Consider the following 16,863-nt stretch of genomic DNA (forward strand, 5'->3'; position numbering starts at 1 on the left):
CTTCGGATGAGGAAGTATTGGAAAATAACCCCTTCCATTAGACCCGATAAAAAAGTGTTGTCCAAACGTACTGGGTAGGCAAAGGTGAGTGCTAGGCTACTTCATTTTAATTGATAAGCATGTAGCTTCTGACAAAGACAATTCAGCCTTATTCAGTATTTCAGTTAACAGAGTGGTACCTCGATAGATAAGTATTAGTAGGCAATCTACAGGGGCATCTGACCGAACAGCGCACTGTCTACTAGTTATGTCGGGCCATGTCGCCATTTCTTTAAAGGTTATCAAATAAATTGTCATATCATGAATTTATCATCTGCAACTTTGATATACATAGTCTACAATAACTACCGATTCAAATTTTACGTAGCTGCTAAAACCATTCGCTGTCGTTATTAAATAAGATACACGTTCTTGCGGTGCATTTCAGTGGTTGCAAATTTAAGTGTTTGTACAACAACCTACAAAAATGCAATGTATTGTTCACTTGAACGAGGACATTTTCTGCGTGCATTGTAATATCAAATAGCCTGATTTTATATGATTGAATAACTACAAAAGGTGTCAACCGCGAATATTTACAGGTATCACCAGAATACCTGAGCACATAAACTGATTTAGTTTTGATTTGAAAACATGTTCACAGGCCCGTACAAGTATTAAGTTTATACAAGAGGGGCTAGGCAACACGGAGGGGGAAGACAGAGAAGACCGGGTGACAGGGTGGCAGTGTGTGGTGGGGTATGACGGGGTGCCCAGGGGGCACTGGGGGTTTGGGGATTTTGCCAAAAGAGAGGCCAGGGGAAGTGGCAAGCACTTTTTTCGCTTCTGTCATTCACTTCGCTTACATATAATATATTTGACAAGGACAATTTAACTGTTACAGTATATGCAGAGCTCAGGGATGGGGAATTTGTCTGGTTGTTTCTCTTTCTTTCTTAAAAATATTTTTAGGAAAAAGGTACCTGAATATTGCGTCCACCTCATGATTACGCTCTCTGCCCAGGATGCCACTTTCACATTTATCTACATACTGATATTCTGATCGATCTCAACTTGTTCTCCCGCTTTAAATGTGTCTTTTCATGAAGTAGCACGACGTATATCTCCAAAACTGAACAATGTATAATTGTACTTTCGTGCATTTTTAAAATAAGTAAAGGCCCATAAGATAAAGATACACCTCATTATTTATACAGTGCTTGTCAGAAAAAAAAATGTTTCCTATAGGACACCCTATAGGGTGTCCGAGAAAACTCATGATAGAGTCCTGTAGAGTCCTGAAGAATTCCTTTAGGGTCCTGTAGCCAGTGTAGTATTCCTATAAAGTTAGTACCTACATGTATAAAGTCATATAGTTTAATGCTTCCCGGGTACACTACCCCACTCCCCTCCCCAGAGACACAATGGACTAATTAATCAAACTAAGATTTTACAATACCTACCAATTGAAACGCAAATAATGTGTCATTTTCGCTTAGGAATAGGTCTAAAACAACCAAATACTGGGAGAAAGAAGGGTAGACCAAATTAAGCCTGTTTGTGAAATGCATGTACGCGACCACAGCGCACGCTATACTACATGTACATGTACGGTACTGGGTAAAACCAGTATGTATAGTGCATATTAATAATTCCTAATTTTTCATAGTTATCATGTTATTTATTCCGAACAGTTATACCAAAAGAAACCCTGGTTGATTAATCTGCATATTTGAAAGAGAGGGAATAGTTAAACCTGCATCCGCCTATCGGCGGCATAACAAACTGAGATACAAGTACTTACCTGTAATTGTGTTTTTTTTATTTCTTTCCAGATGTATCTTATATTCTGGTCTATGGTCATATATCTTACGGCGACTTACGCTGTATCCACAGTACAGGCAAGGTGTTCATTTATCCCTGACTGTGAGACATGTTATGTAAGCACATACGGAGAAACAAGGGAGAAGGATTTGTGGACTGTGGTGTGCATTAATTTCAATTGTTCCATTTTATATCCCGGACTAAGATCTTTGAATTCATCAGTGGAGCATCTGGACCTCAGTTACATTTATTCGCCCTATGGTGACTGTTTAAATACTTGCAACATCAACGCCAGCAACCCGCTTTCTGTGTTTGGAATAGACTTGTCATACTCGACCGTGGGCTGGTCAATCTACTGTGCGCATTACAACGGACTGTCGTATTTCTTGAACACTATGAAAATCAAGCTTCGAACGCTTACACTTAAATATGCTACACTGGATTTGTACCCAGATACTCTGAATTTTTCAAGCTATCCAGTGTTAAGAAATCTTGACTTGACTGGCACTTTTCATAGACTTCGTAGTGGTTACATATCATTAGCTGGAGCCGCTGCCCTGGAGATGCTGAATTTGGACAACAATCGCCTGAGAGAAGTTCCTTATGAGATACGCAATATGGCATCACTAAAACACCTGTCTCTGCAACATAACCTTTTAAATAAAACTGCTTTGGATAAGCCCGACATTTTCCCATTGTCACTAAAGTCACTGGATTTAAGTCACAATTACCTCCTAGGAAATGCAGACTTCAGCTGGATGAATTTGGTAAATTTGCGGACATTGAGAATGCAGGGCACGTCCATTGGTAACCGTTATTTACCCAGAAGTCTCGGGAACATGTCCAACCTGGAAATATTGGATATAAGTGCCAACGCATTGACGCAGCATTCCTTAGATAACATCGAAACGTTTCCAGGACTGAGGGTTTTAAATTTTTCATTTAACTACTTTCTGCATGTAATGCCAGCAATTCAAAGATCAAGCTTACTCCGTCGCTTATACCTGCAATCAAATTATATAAGGCATGTGACCCCTGACACGTTTAGGAATATCTCAAATTTGACCGTGTTGGACCTTGGAGGCAATCAAATTGGTTACCTGGCGCCAATTGCCTTCTCTGGTGTAGAGGAAAGTCTGGAGCGATTGTACTTGGATGGTAACCAATTGAATACACTGGACAAATGTGCCATATTACGTCTCACACGCTTGCGTGGACTGAGGATCGGCGGCAACCCATTCCATTGTGACTGCAAGGTAGCTTGGCTTCGTTCTTATCGTGATAGAGGAGTAGATAATGATGTAGACAAGGCTTTCTGTAACAGTCCATTGGAATTGAAGGGGCTGGATGTCAGTGATTTCTCGACAGTAGGTTGCGCCCCCTCACAATTGACCTTTGATGACTGTTTTGAGCCCATTTCGCCAACTTATAATGCACAGGTGACTGGAGATGAACCTATGACGTTATTTTCAAGACAGGCTCTTGTCTCAGCACATCTTGCAGTGGGATTCAGCGCCACCTGTTTTGTATTTCTTGTCGTCTACATTACTGTCACGGGGTATCGATTTTATAAGCGATTCCGTGGTAAACAAACCCCAACGAACACTTATAGTGAGAGGACCATGTCTGGGGTACAAAACACCAACTTCACCGAGGTCGGGGAAACAGGACCTTACCAGGGATTAGAGAGAGCCTCTCCATACCAGAACTTTGCTGATGGAAACCAACCAACTGGAAATTCCTACGAAGCTTTGAATCCACACACAGCAATCTAAAAAGGTTACCTGAAAACCCTGACATTCTCCTCAATAAAATGTTTTTAATATCTTACAAAAATTGAAACATAGATATTGATTTTTTTAACTTAAAAAAACCTACACTGTACATGAAATTTTACTGACAAATTAAGTATGCAAACTGTAAAACTACAAGGGTTGATATTTTGTTAAACAAATGTGGTTCAAGTTGTAACACACACCAGCATTTGTCTAAACGTAAAGACAGATGTACATGTAGCTTACGGGTGATAGTCTTATCATGGATGATAAAATGTTCTAACTGATCGATTGAAATAATCATATCACCTGTATACACTTACAGGGGTATCACATTCACTCAGCGAAAAATAACATTCTACTGCACGTTAGTATACGATATTTAGAATTAATGCGTAACTGAATTTCAGGCCTATCCAACTACCAGACTCGGCACCGAATGATCTCGAATTCACCGGTAGATCGGACCACACTTCCCGTTTTCAATGTGTGCGTCAGTACGCATTTCAGTCACATACCCCGGAACAAATTTTGAGGTGAGAAACATTACTTTCCAACCCTGCTGAGAATCATCACTATCACATCACGTACTATGCAAGAGCGGTGTCACGTTTGATACTTCGCAGCGCGTACTGACGTACACCTTGAAAAAAGGGTAGTGTGGTCCGATTCAGGATCATTCGGTGCCGAGTCTGGTAGTTGGGTACCTGGCCTCAATTTATGTCAATTCTCATGCTTATATTGGGCTGAGTAATAAATGGTCTGTTTTATATTCATTATTTTTCTATAACGAAATGATCGATTTCTACTATGTGGAACAAAGAAGTAAGGGTTAAATAAAACTCATTCACAAAAAATACACACAAACGAAAGTGTCAGTGGCTATGAGCAGACGGTATACTGTGAGCGTGGGTGCAATGTTAGTTATTGGAAAGCATAACGGGACAGTGCCCGGAAGTAGCTCTTCAAAACGAGGAAGAATTGCGCTATATAGGCCTACTATGGGCGGCGGTTTATACAAAAATTAAAAACACGATAAGACGTCGTAGTTATCAGATCAGACGGCGATATTTTAGAATTAAACGAGACATTTCTGAACTTCACGCATTAAAAACACGATTAGACGTCGTAGTTATCAGATCGGACGGATTAAAAACACGATTAGACGTCGTAGTTAACAGATCAGACAGAAAAATACGACTAGTCGTGAACACGTGCACGCAACTAGAAGCGATAACTCGATTTGACGCTAGATGGCCTATAAACCGCCGCCCATACTATTCCTGTCCATTAGACCAGATGTGAAAGTGGTGCCCAAACATTGGCAAATGTGAGTGCTAAGTTAACAGTCATTCATTTGCCAAAGACAATTCAGTATTCTTATAGTTATTCGGTATTTTATATAACAGGCTGGTATCTCATTACGTAAAAAAGACCACTGTAGGACCATGACGTCATTTCTCTGATTGTATGATATTTCCATATACCGTCTTTAAACGATCAATTTGATGAAAACTTAACTTTCTTAACAATTCTGTGATAATTAAGTAGACGCTGCTACGTAATAAATGTGCTGGGTCGTGTTATGGTGTTAGTTACTTGGGGTATATTGCATTAGTCACGCCTTTTAAAAGTAATACAGTGCTGGTTAAGCCATCTACAAAGAAAAGGTCTATACGGTTCACCTAAACGAGGGCATTGTAAGCGTGCAGCATAAAAGACTGGCGTCTCACCTGTCAGATATTGTATTTAAACATTCTCTTTAGTTCAAGTTCCGTCTTATTGCTCACCTAATTTTACATGGTTGAATATCTACAGATGGTGCAAACCCCCAACGATTTAACGACAGAGCACACAAAACTGATATTAGTTTTACTTTAAAAACATATATCTGCACATGCTCGATACTGGGTAACAAAATGGGTTATCGTCTTTGAAAGTCTGAAAATATTCTTATATGTTGGATTACAATGGGGATGCTTTCATCTGATAAAAAATGGATTTGTCTTATTATAACAAACAATTTTGTATTTCCAAACATTGCTGTGTATTTGATTCTTTTTGATTCTTATCTGATAATGACACTAAAGCAGCACATAAATCTGGGATACAGACAAACCAGTCTGTTTTGCAGCTGTACATTATGTAGAAAAAAGCTCTACGAATAGTATTGTCGTGTTTTTTGGTCATCTCAGGGATCATTTACGGAAAACACACCAAAGAAAAACAAAATTTGCTCTTTGTCGCAAATTTTGATGGGTGAAGAAAACGGGTTGTTGTGCATTACTATCGCTTCCGTTTTCAACTTCAGTACAAAGTACTATATCCCATACACGTGAACTAAACAAATCGTTCAATTTCGGGATTCAAAAACCTGAAATACACTCTGCTTTTCATAAAATAACAATGTTTAAGGAAATCCCGTCATCTGAGCGTTTTATCACAGGTGTTATGAACCAATCCTGTTTCGCAATCCTTTCCTTCAGACACGCATGACAGCGAAACCACAGCTATCGTGTAGTTTATTCTCAAGTCAGATTCGGTCCAGGAACGTAGCGTAAATAGTGGATATTTCCACTGAAGACATAATGAGCCGGTGGCATGAATATCAAATGAGACAAATTTAATTAGCTATATCTTGTTCCCCATTTTCGGCGTGTAACTCACGAAAAACGAGTGCATGTGATCGCTGTTTAACCGCCGATTCAGGAACGCAACGTGCTTTTTCAACTCTGTGAAGTTAAGTGTACACTTTCTGGATAATTTTTGTATGTGTTTAATGTTACATTTTCCAAAATTTATGAATATAACTTATTATTATAAGTCAAAATACGATGCATATTCTAAGCGGAAAGCGTGTTGACAAGATCGACGCCATGTCGAAATTTTGATGCCTATGCCCTAAGTAATTGGACAAGCAATGAATGACTCTATTTGCTTGCCTAATCCAGTAAATATAAGATATTTGACGAGGTCAATATCACGGCAATATATAGCATATCATCATCATCATCATTCCCCTTCGTCCCGTGTGGGACATTAGGCCACAATATGTAGTACACGTAGATGTAAAATTTACTTATTAGTCTCATGGTTACTTGGTCACATTTTGCTTGTCATTATTATATATACTCTTCTTTTCCTTTTCTTTCTGTGTGTGTGTGTGTGTGTGTGTGTGAGAGAGAGAGAGAGAGAGAGAGAGAGAGAGAGATAAAGGGAGAGAGAGGAAAGGGTAAGAACAGTGTTGCCCATATTGCCCATATTTATTAACGTGCTTACATTCTAAACGATCACAGTTGGTTCTACCGCTTAGTACTTTAACATGAAGTAACGCTCCCGATACAGAATGCTGTATCATAGCACGTGAAAATGTACATGTAAGAGATTGATTGGTGGCCTTTTTGGGTGAAGGATTTTTTTCATAATTTGTAATGTATGCCTTCTAAATATCATGATCATGAATCATAATATTTTAGGAAAGAAAACATAAATTGCATTTTTTGACAAGAATTTACTCTAATTGACAAGATTTACATACGCAAAGTATATTAAACTTACGAAACCAAGAAAAATTAATATGAGGCAAAGAAGCAATGTGCGAATTTTTTTTTTTGCAAAAATCATGGTTTAATAAGCTACTACCCTCAGCGTTTCATCGCTGTAAGTCATAAAAATTTACAAAGCCATATATTATCGATTAAACAGTTAAATAAATACTTGGATGCACAGAAAAATAATTTAATCAGCGATGTATAATTCAAGTGCTTGGTACCCACTGTATCCTCACTACGACGATGAGAGTGTAAAGGTACACGATACGCACGACCTGTTACGATTTAATTACGTTGTATTGTAAGTGGTAAAGGCCTAGGGCTAAAAAGACAAAGGGAAAACACACAATCGGTTGCAAATCAGTTGCAAACCTGTTAGCAACCGGTTGGATACCACATATAGGTTTTCGGTCGCCAGGAGGTTATCGGTGTTGCACCGAAAATCGGCGCGACCGGATATTTACCCAGCGTTCTTTTGGAAAATCGGACTTTTTTGCAACCGGTGACAGTTGCAAGTCGCAAAAAGGTCTTTTGTTCAGTGTGACCGTAACCGCACCGGCCTTGCGACCTCATAGAGAGCAAACATTTAAACAACAAAATATTAAGGGGGTAATCTAAGATAAAAACAAATTCAAACTGCTTTTTTTATTTAGTTTCTTTTATTTGTTCAAATGTTTGTAAAACAGTGTGGGTTTTATCCTTAGAAAGGAAATGAAGTATTCCTGATTTTCAAATCCAAGTTCTTTCATCAAATGTTCGGAATTACCATACGAGGGGAGTCTTGCAATCCACGGTCTCATCCAGTATATTCCAGTTTTTAATTCTTTTTGCTTCTCATGCAAACAAAGTCAATGATTATAGCAGTAACCACGTTCTTATCTATCGAAAGGAGCCATTTTACTAGACTTTTTTTCTTCCGAGAGGGAAATTTATGAGAAAGCAGCTACCGTCACAAGTTTGCAACATATATATTCTGTGCAACCTTGCTGCTACCAGTTGGCAGGCGATCGCTACAGTCCTGCAATCGGCTTTCAATCACCAAGTGGTTGCGGCCAGGTTGTTTATCGTTCGGCAAACGGTGTGCGACTGGTAACCTTTAGCTTGAAGATGGTCTGTAAGAGGTTGTAGCCACCTTACTGCAACCTTGTTGCAAGCAGCTTGCGACTGCTTGCCGATCAAAAAAATGCCATAGCTTCTTAATTACCTCGCGAAGTGATCGCAAGCGACCTCCAGCTTTTGTGGTTGCAACAAAGTTGTCAAAAGGTTGTAAGGGCAGTGTGACCCAGGCTTCAGCACATACGGAGATTCAAGGGACAGGGTTTGTGGACGGTGATGTGCAAATGTCCTAATTTTCATTGTATCAATTTATATTTAGAATTAAGGTCTTTGAATGCGACAACGGAGATTCTGGGTCTCAGCAACTGTGACAGTTTCGCACTAGTTAACGACTATACATATCGGTCTACACACAACCAATAAGGTAGGGTTATCAATGAGCACAACGAACTTCCGTTTTTGGAGTTCACCTTCCTTGAACCAACATATTTAAGAAGTTATAAGAGTCTTGCCCATTTGTACTTGGTATTCTCCTATTGGCGGCCCAAGATATACATGTGCTACAAATTGATATTTTAATTAAATCAATAATAGCACTTCCAATTTCTTTCCAGATGTTTCCCATATTCTGGTCTCTATTGCTGTATCTTACGGCCACTATCACTGTATCCACAGTACAGGCAAGGTGTCCATTCATCCCTTACTGTGACGCATGCTATGTAAGCACATACGGAGACACCAGGGAGCAGGATTTGTGGACAGTGGTGTGCAAGTTCTTTAATGTTGATTGTTCCACGCTGTGCTCTGGACTGAGGTCTTTAAATTCGACGGTAGAGCTTCTGGATCTCAGTCACAATTATTTATCACTTTACGGCTGTTCATATCAGCCTATATGCTACTTTCTAGGCAGTAACGCAACTTCAGTGTTAGAAATAGATTTGTCCTACGCACACGTGAATGATCTTTCAAGCCTTCTGAACATCTTTGAATACAGTGTTCTGACCTTAAAACTTAAATATGCAACAATCAATGAGTACGAGATTATCGATTTTTGGAGATATCCCATGTTAAGGACTGTTGACCTGAGTGGCACATTTCATGTACTTCTTTATGGTGATATATCACTATATGAAGCCACTTACCTGGAGAGGCTGTACTTGGACAACAATAACCTGAGTGAGGTTCCTTATGAGATACGTAATATGCATTCACTGAAACACCTGTCTCTGCAACATAACCTTTTAAACAAAACGGCTTTGGATAAACCCGCTATTTTCCCATTGTCATTAGAGTCATTGGATATAAGTCACAATAACCTCCAAGGAAGCGCAGACTTTAGCTGGATGAATTCGGTAAATTTGCGGACCTTAAGAATGCGGAACACATCTTTTGGTGGCTATTATTTACCCAAAAGTCTCGGGAATATGTCCAACCTGGAAATATTGGATATCAGTGCCAGTAAATTGCTGCTGCACGCCTTGTATCTCATCGAAAGGTTTCCAAGGTTGAGGGTTTTAAATTTATCACTCAACAACCTTCAAGATGTAAATCCAGCAATTCAAAGAACAAGCTCACTTCGTAGGTTATACCTGCGATCAAATGATATATGGTATGTGGCTCCTGAAACTTTTAAGAATATCTCAAATTTGTCCGTGTTGGACTTTGGAGGCAACAAAATTAGTCACTTGTCGCCCATTGCCTTCTCTGGCGTAGAGGAGAGTCTGGAACAATTGTACTTGGATGGGAACCAATTGAATACACTGGACAGATGTACCATATTACGTCTCACGCGCTTGCTTAAACTGAGGATTGGCGGCAACCCATTCCATTGTGACTGCAAGGTGGCATGGCTTCGTACATACCGTGATAAAGGAGTAGATATCGACTTAGACAGGACTTTCTGTACCAATCCAATAGAATTTAAAGGGATGGATGTAAGTGGCTTTTCGACAGGAGGTTGCGCCCCCTCACACTTGACTTTGGACATGAATGACTGCTTTAAATTCATTTCGCAGACTAGCAATGTCGTAACTGAAACCTCCCCCAATCATACAGATAGCACCACCGGCGCTGGTGAACCACAGCAGATGACGTCACCACATGACGTCACACAGGTAACTGGAAATGAAGCTCAACCTTTGACATCCTTGCATTTTTCAAGACAGGCCCTTTCCTCAGCACATCTTGCGATAGGATTTAGCGCCACCTGTCTTGCAATTATTGTCGTCTACATTATTGTCACCGGGTATCGATTTTACAGGCGATGTCGCGGTAAACAAAGCAAAGCGCCCACTAAAAGTGAGAGGACCATGTCTGGGGTACAAGACACTACCTGTACAGAGGTCGGGGAAACAGGGCCGTACGAGGAATTGGAGATCGTCTCTCCTTACCAAAATGTTGCCGATTTAAACCGACCAACTGAAAATTCCTACGAAGCTTTGAATCCACATACAGCAATTTAAGGGAATAGCGTAAAAAGGCAAAGAAATACCATATCTGTACTTTTTGAAACATATCGAAAATAATAATTTTGAACTAATGATTGAAACCTTAACTACTGGTAGGCAAAAAATATACAAAACGCAAAAAAAAAAAAAAAAAAAAAAAACGAAAGGATCATAATCTTGTTTAGACTTAGTTTGACCCCAATGCAATGTGTCTCCTCTTCCCATTTTTAAGAAGAGATGCACCCTACACCATACCAAACCAAAATGACAGATGGTCCTTTCGTCTTGTTTTGCTAACTGGCCCTTTAGTGGAAACATGGAGGTTCCCACTGGCTGCTGGGATTGTTTGTATTTATAAGTATTTATTTAATGCACTTGGCAAGCGTTTTGTAATTGATTCTGGTACAGTGTAATCTTGAATAATGTCAATAATCCATAACTGTAGCAAAATATTAATGTTGCGCTTTACCAGGTGTTCTTGTACTATTTTGCCTCCATTTAAAATAATCTTATACCCCCCAATCAAAAAGAAAAAAAGAAAAAAAACTTTTTTGTAATCTTTAAAATTTATTATTCAAGTAATCAATCTCAATATATAAATGTTATTGTACTGAATATGCTGCCTTGATCATATTATATAGCCAGAGGAGAAATGTGTTTTTTTTTTACATTTTCAAAGCATTTGATTATATTGCATTTCCATAAAAGTGACAAATATTTTTAAAAACAGCGTTTTCTGTGACATACAAATGTACACACACTGGACAATAGAAGTGTCACCCCTACTGAACCAATACTATGGGGGAGATACACGGTAAATGACTGTGGAATGAAATGCTCCTGCTATCATTTTATTAACATCAAATTTCACAAAAAATCACTAAATGAGAACAAAATATATATTCTACCAAAATATGCAGTTTCAAGTCCAAAATTAGTACTTAGTGGCATAGCCACGTAACCTAATAATAGGTACCAGTCTACGAGGCAAGGATTAATATAATTGTCTGATGCGTTTAGGGCTTATGCTGGCCCAAGCATGAAACACTGAATATAACAGAGTTTCTCTACTGGTTAGATGGGCATTTGTCAAAAGTTTTGACATATCATTCCACACATTTTCTATTATGTTTGCATCCGGACTCTGGGCAGGCCACATCACCCTGCGAATGTCCTGTTGGTCAAATATGAAGATGGTGAGCATTTTCCTAAAACTTTAAAATAAAGAAATACATTTTAGATTCAGGTGCAGTCATTATGGCAGAGACACCTAAGCAACCCTTCCTAATTTCGACTTAATTAAATGAAACATAGGAAGTTTCTTGTATGTAATTTGGCCATGAAACTACCACTATGACGGCTGGATTGACAAACTTAATTGTCCAGTTATTAAAGGCCAAAATTTCCAGCACTTTGTTATTCCTTTGTTTTCACACAAAAAAGTGCAACTTCTGGTGTTTAGTTAAGCTTTGTTAGATCTTTCAAATTATATTAGCAAGAGAAACATTATATCTAATCCTCAGCGTTTTTACTGCGTGTCTGTCTGTAAGCGAACATGATTAAATCCTCCATTTCTGACCTTTGGTTGGTGTTTAATTAATTTTGCTTTGCTAACTTCTCCATCCCACCCGTTTTTGCTCACTATATCACGCAGTGATGTACGTTAAAACATACGTGCAGTTGTCAGGCTAATTGTCCGTCTTAATGCAAATTTAAGGTACCTAGTCAACTCTTAAGAATTCTGTCACATATTGCTGGTTAATGACTTCTTATTTCTGTATTACTTAAAGTAGCCTCTATTAAGCTACCCTGTCATTCAGGCTTACTTATCATATGTTATCGCTGTTACCTGTCCTTCAGCAGATAATTCAGACACATTGCCTCGCATTGACATAACTCTCTTTCCCCTTTTTGGGCAGTTGATACATTAATTATTTATAGCTCTTAATTGTTAATTACACAGATTTGGGGTTTATAAGGGTTATCATTTAGCCAGGTACTTAGTTTATCTGACAAGAGTATTCGGTATATTGGATATTGTGTACAGTTGTTTTCGAGCTGGCCCTCAATTACGGTCTATAAGCCAAATGACAAAAAATCCAGTTTGGCTGCACCCACTGTTGGGCAAAGGTTTCATAATTGATTTTTGTAGTTTAGAATCTGAATTTTTCATTTCTGCTTGTTTTTGACTTGAAAAAATGCACGTTTGTATCGGAAACACACGAAATTCAAGATGGCCGCCAATATATGTATTTGTGATATGTAAATACATAAAATATTGATTTTAAAGGGATAACAACTGTTCCTGGGGTAAAGGACAATTTTCGCTAACTGACCAACATTCAAAGATGCCCGCACAAAAACGAAGTAGATACTCCAGCGCAGTAGACTACTGCAATCATGCTGCAAACATACTTCAAATCTGCTTCGATGTGGGAGCTAATTAGCATATTTGAAACATGCTTCTATCATGCTGCTAATCTACTGCATCAACGCTCCTCCTCTATACATCCCTATGTAATTTTTGAAGTAGAATTGCAGTAGGCTATACTGCATTTCTACTGCAAATATGCTCCACACCACTACTGCGTTAATGCTTCTTTGCTACTTCGATACTACTGCATTTTTGTGCGGGTGGTCCCTGTTTTTTTTTTTATAATTCGTTTTTTAATGTTCTTTTAAGAGATTATTACAGAGTGTAGCCATCTATGGAGGTCACATGATGTGATGGATGGCACGGATTCCAGAGTAATTGCATTAACCGTTGCTTTGGTGATAAAATAGAATTTATTACATTTCTGTGGGTTGTTTACAATGTATTTATTGTAAAATATGGATGTTATATGAACAGTTGTTATCACTTTAAAGTTACTTTAAAACAATTAAATGTCATCAAAATTTGCATTGGACACAAGTACTTAGGCATTCTTCAAATTTTCAGGCATTTTACATTTTTCAAGATGGTGAATGAATCCAAGATGGCGGCCAATTTTCTTATATTTTGATAAAAATACAAATAACTTAATTTGAAAAAAATATTAACTAAAAATTACAGGCATTTTACATTTTTCAAGATGGTAAACGAATCCATTATCCTTCTTTTTTTGGTAAAAATACAAAAACCTTAATTTGAAAAAACTTCTTAACTAAAAATTAGGAATATTTTACATGTTTTTATGGATTTGACTAAGTTAAATTCTTTTTTCAATATATTCCAGTTACTTTATCATAAGATTGTATATTTGAACACATATAGCTGTAATCCAAGATGAAATGTTTTTTTTTTTCATACGTCAACAAGCGTTTCTTACTATCAAGTATCTCGGAATACATAATGAAGGATTTATTGCACAAGTTATAGGATGAAATATATGACAGAATAAACTAAATTGTTTTGAGACTTTGTTCAGGGTTGAAAAATCCAAAATGGTCGCCGATTTCTGGATTATACAATGTAGTTTATGTATTACTAAAATGTACCAGGGATCTCAAACCCGGAATGACCATTAGGAGAGAGAGAGAGCGAGAGAGAGAGAGGGAGAGAGAGAGAGAGAGGATTGAGCGAAGTCATACAAATAGGGCCCTATTACTTTTCTAAAATCTGTCATTGCACCGTTAAAGCAGTTTTTAACGTTTAATCACATATAACCCACGTTTACCACCTAAACTCGTTTAGAATTAAGTGTTAAAGCTAAACACGTATATTTTTAAAGCTTCTCACAGAAGGAAATGCTAGCAGTGTTACACATTTAGCTATGTGTTTAGCTTCACCGGTATATGATTCTGTAATAACTTTATGACACGGCTAATCACATCGGGAAAGCACTTCACGAGTTACTATAAACATGTGGAGCTTCTAAACGTGTGGAACTGCATAACGCGTATAGCTGCTAAACGCGCGGAGCAGCCTCCTCGGATACGTAAGGGACTTTCTTGCAGTAACTTGCAAAAACAATCATCGATGACTGCCACTGGTGTTTTATCACCAATGTGGTATCCACTTCAAATACCGACGCTGTTAATGACCCTAGTCACTTTAGATGCGGCACACGTTGCCTCACAGGCCTCTTCAGGATGTCTGTAAACTCTGCTTCGACAATTAATTTAAGCGGTACAGGTGAAATCTGACCTCAAAATGAAACGCGATTTCAGTGGTCTTCCCAGAAACGGGCATGGTCCCCAATTCGTGAAACAGATGCTGTTTTGCTGTTTACAGTGGGTTCCTTGGAGGTCGTCTGGTATTCTAACCTGCTAAAACCAGTCTGGTGTTCACTAAGGGCCTTGAAAAAGGTGGCAATTTGCTCCTCATTCTGAGTAGACTGGGTGGATTTGTTTGGTTGCAGCAGCATATCCGGAAGAACAGCGAGTCCTGTACACTGGTGGTAAAATTTCTTTATAATGGGTGTGGCCTCTGTGTAGTTACATCAGTCTGGCATGACTCTATAAAACTGTGCACAGGGTTCCGTGTGACACAATACTTTTTCGCGCCATACTGACACAGATTAACACTTTTCTAAAACATGCTTAGCTCATTTTGCGCACTGCGATGGCTAGCATGCAAAATGTCCAATTCTGCTTTGCAGTAGTTGCCGACATTTGTACACTTTTTGGCAGAACCATGTTTCGCCAAAGCCAAGCATTAACTAGCCCAAAGGAGACCTACCCAATGAAAACATTGCATATTACACACTGAGCAGTGCAACAGACACGGTAGTCAGTTAATTGGTAACGGCACACCTGACTTCACACTTCTCCACTCACATTTTATATGAGATATGAGTCTTTTGAAAAAAAATATATATTTCACTGTCAAAACTCAGTTTATATTTTTTCTACAACGATATGATTGTTTTTAATTATGTAAAATAATTGGGAATAGCTTCAATAAAACCCATCCAAAGTGTCAATGGCAACGGAAAGACGGTATACAGTGGGACTTTGTGGTGTGTTACTTGTTGGAAAACATAATGGAACAGTGCCCGGATGTTCCCCTTCGGAACGAGGAAGTATCGAGACATACCCGTAACCCCATCTATTAAACCAGACATAAAGGTGGTGCCCAAACATCGACAAAGGTGAGTGCTTGGTTAACAATCATTAATTTTAAATGACAAGTACAGTATATGGTTTCTGCCAAAGACAATTCTGACTGTCTGAATCATTATCTTATATAACAGACTGGTATTTCATTGCCTAAAAAGATTTTCGTGATAATCTACACAGAGATCTTACCGAACAGGACCCCGTCTTTTGCAGGACCATGACGTCATTGTTCTATCAAAGTGACAATTAGTTTCCCCGTAAAATTGAAAATTAAAATCTAAAATTGTTGAAAACTATCCTCTGCAACGTTATAGCCATGTATACACTGCACACGTAACTACAGGTACATACTGTACGTTATGTACGTAATAAAATCATTCCCTGGCGTTCTTAAATAAGTTACTTGCGATGCATTTCAATAGTCGCACATTAAGTTTTTGCGCAACAGTCTACTAAGTAAATGCAGCCTATGATTCACCTGAACGAAGACACTTTCTGCGTGCAGGGTAATAACATGAGGTCTCAAATATCAGATGTATTGAATAATTTATTTACGTCTAACTCGCCTGTTTTGAATTCACTTTGACCTTAACTGACATGATTGATTATTTATGTCAGCCCTATATTATCGTAAGAAAAAAAGATGTTGAACAAAGCAGAGGAGACGGGATGATAAGAGGGGGGGGGGGGGGGTGACGTGGGCTGTTTCGGGAGTACCCAGGTACACGATTTAGTTATAAAGGGGGTGGCATTAGACTCATTTTGGCTCGCTTCGATCGCTTTGCTCGGCAGATGTGAATTGTTTGACGTGGACAATTTCACTGCAATATGTAAGACATTGAGGTGTGAAATTTGCTTGGTCTGCTGTCGTTTTGCTTATTCTTAAACTGTGCTTTTATCCCTTTGGCTGGTAAGACCAGACAAATATAAGTACATGTACGTGTAGCTATAAACAAAAGGATCAAAAGGATAGACAAAAGTCTATTTTATCCTTTTATTTTTGTGTGTTGGAGAGACAATAGGGTATTGCCTAGTAAATGTAGTACCTATGAAGCTAAGAGGCATGTGGCTAAGTGTGCCCACCTCTGGACTCGATCGAATATTGCCCAGAGGGCGTAAAACCTCTCTATGATGTTATTTCCACAAATACATTTAATAATTAGTATGCTTACGTTCTGAACGACAGAT

General features: G+C 38.5%; 1 protein-coding gene across 1 annotated transcript; it reads left to right on the forward strand.

Moving 5' to 3' along the window:
* Positions 1-5,004, forward strand: LOC106165426 (uncharacterized). Its single transcript, XM_087014131.1, has 2 exons — positions 1-84; positions 1,815-5,004. The coding sequence occupies exon 2, from the start codon at positions 1,815-1,817 to the stop codon at positions 3,576-3,578; it is 1,764 nt and encodes a 587-aa protein (XP_086870257.1). The 5' UTR covers positions 1-84; the 3' UTR covers positions 3,579-5,004.
* The last annotated feature ends 11,859 nt before the right edge of the window (positions 5,005-16,863 follow it).

The sequence above is a fragment of the Lingula anatina genome, chromosome 5 (genome assembly GCF_051362555.1).
Source record: "Lingula anatina isolate TDL-2025a chromosome 5, LinAna3.0, whole genome shotgun sequence".
NCBI classification, from domain to species: Eukaryota; Metazoa; Brachiopoda; class Lingulata; order Lingulida; family Lingulidae; genus Lingula; species Lingula anatina.

Excerpts from the sequence above, each read along its gene's own strand:
- LOC106165426 (XM_087014131.1), top strand. The coding sequence starts at position 1,815 with ATGTATCTTATATTCTGGTCTATGGTCATATATCTTACGGCGACTTAC.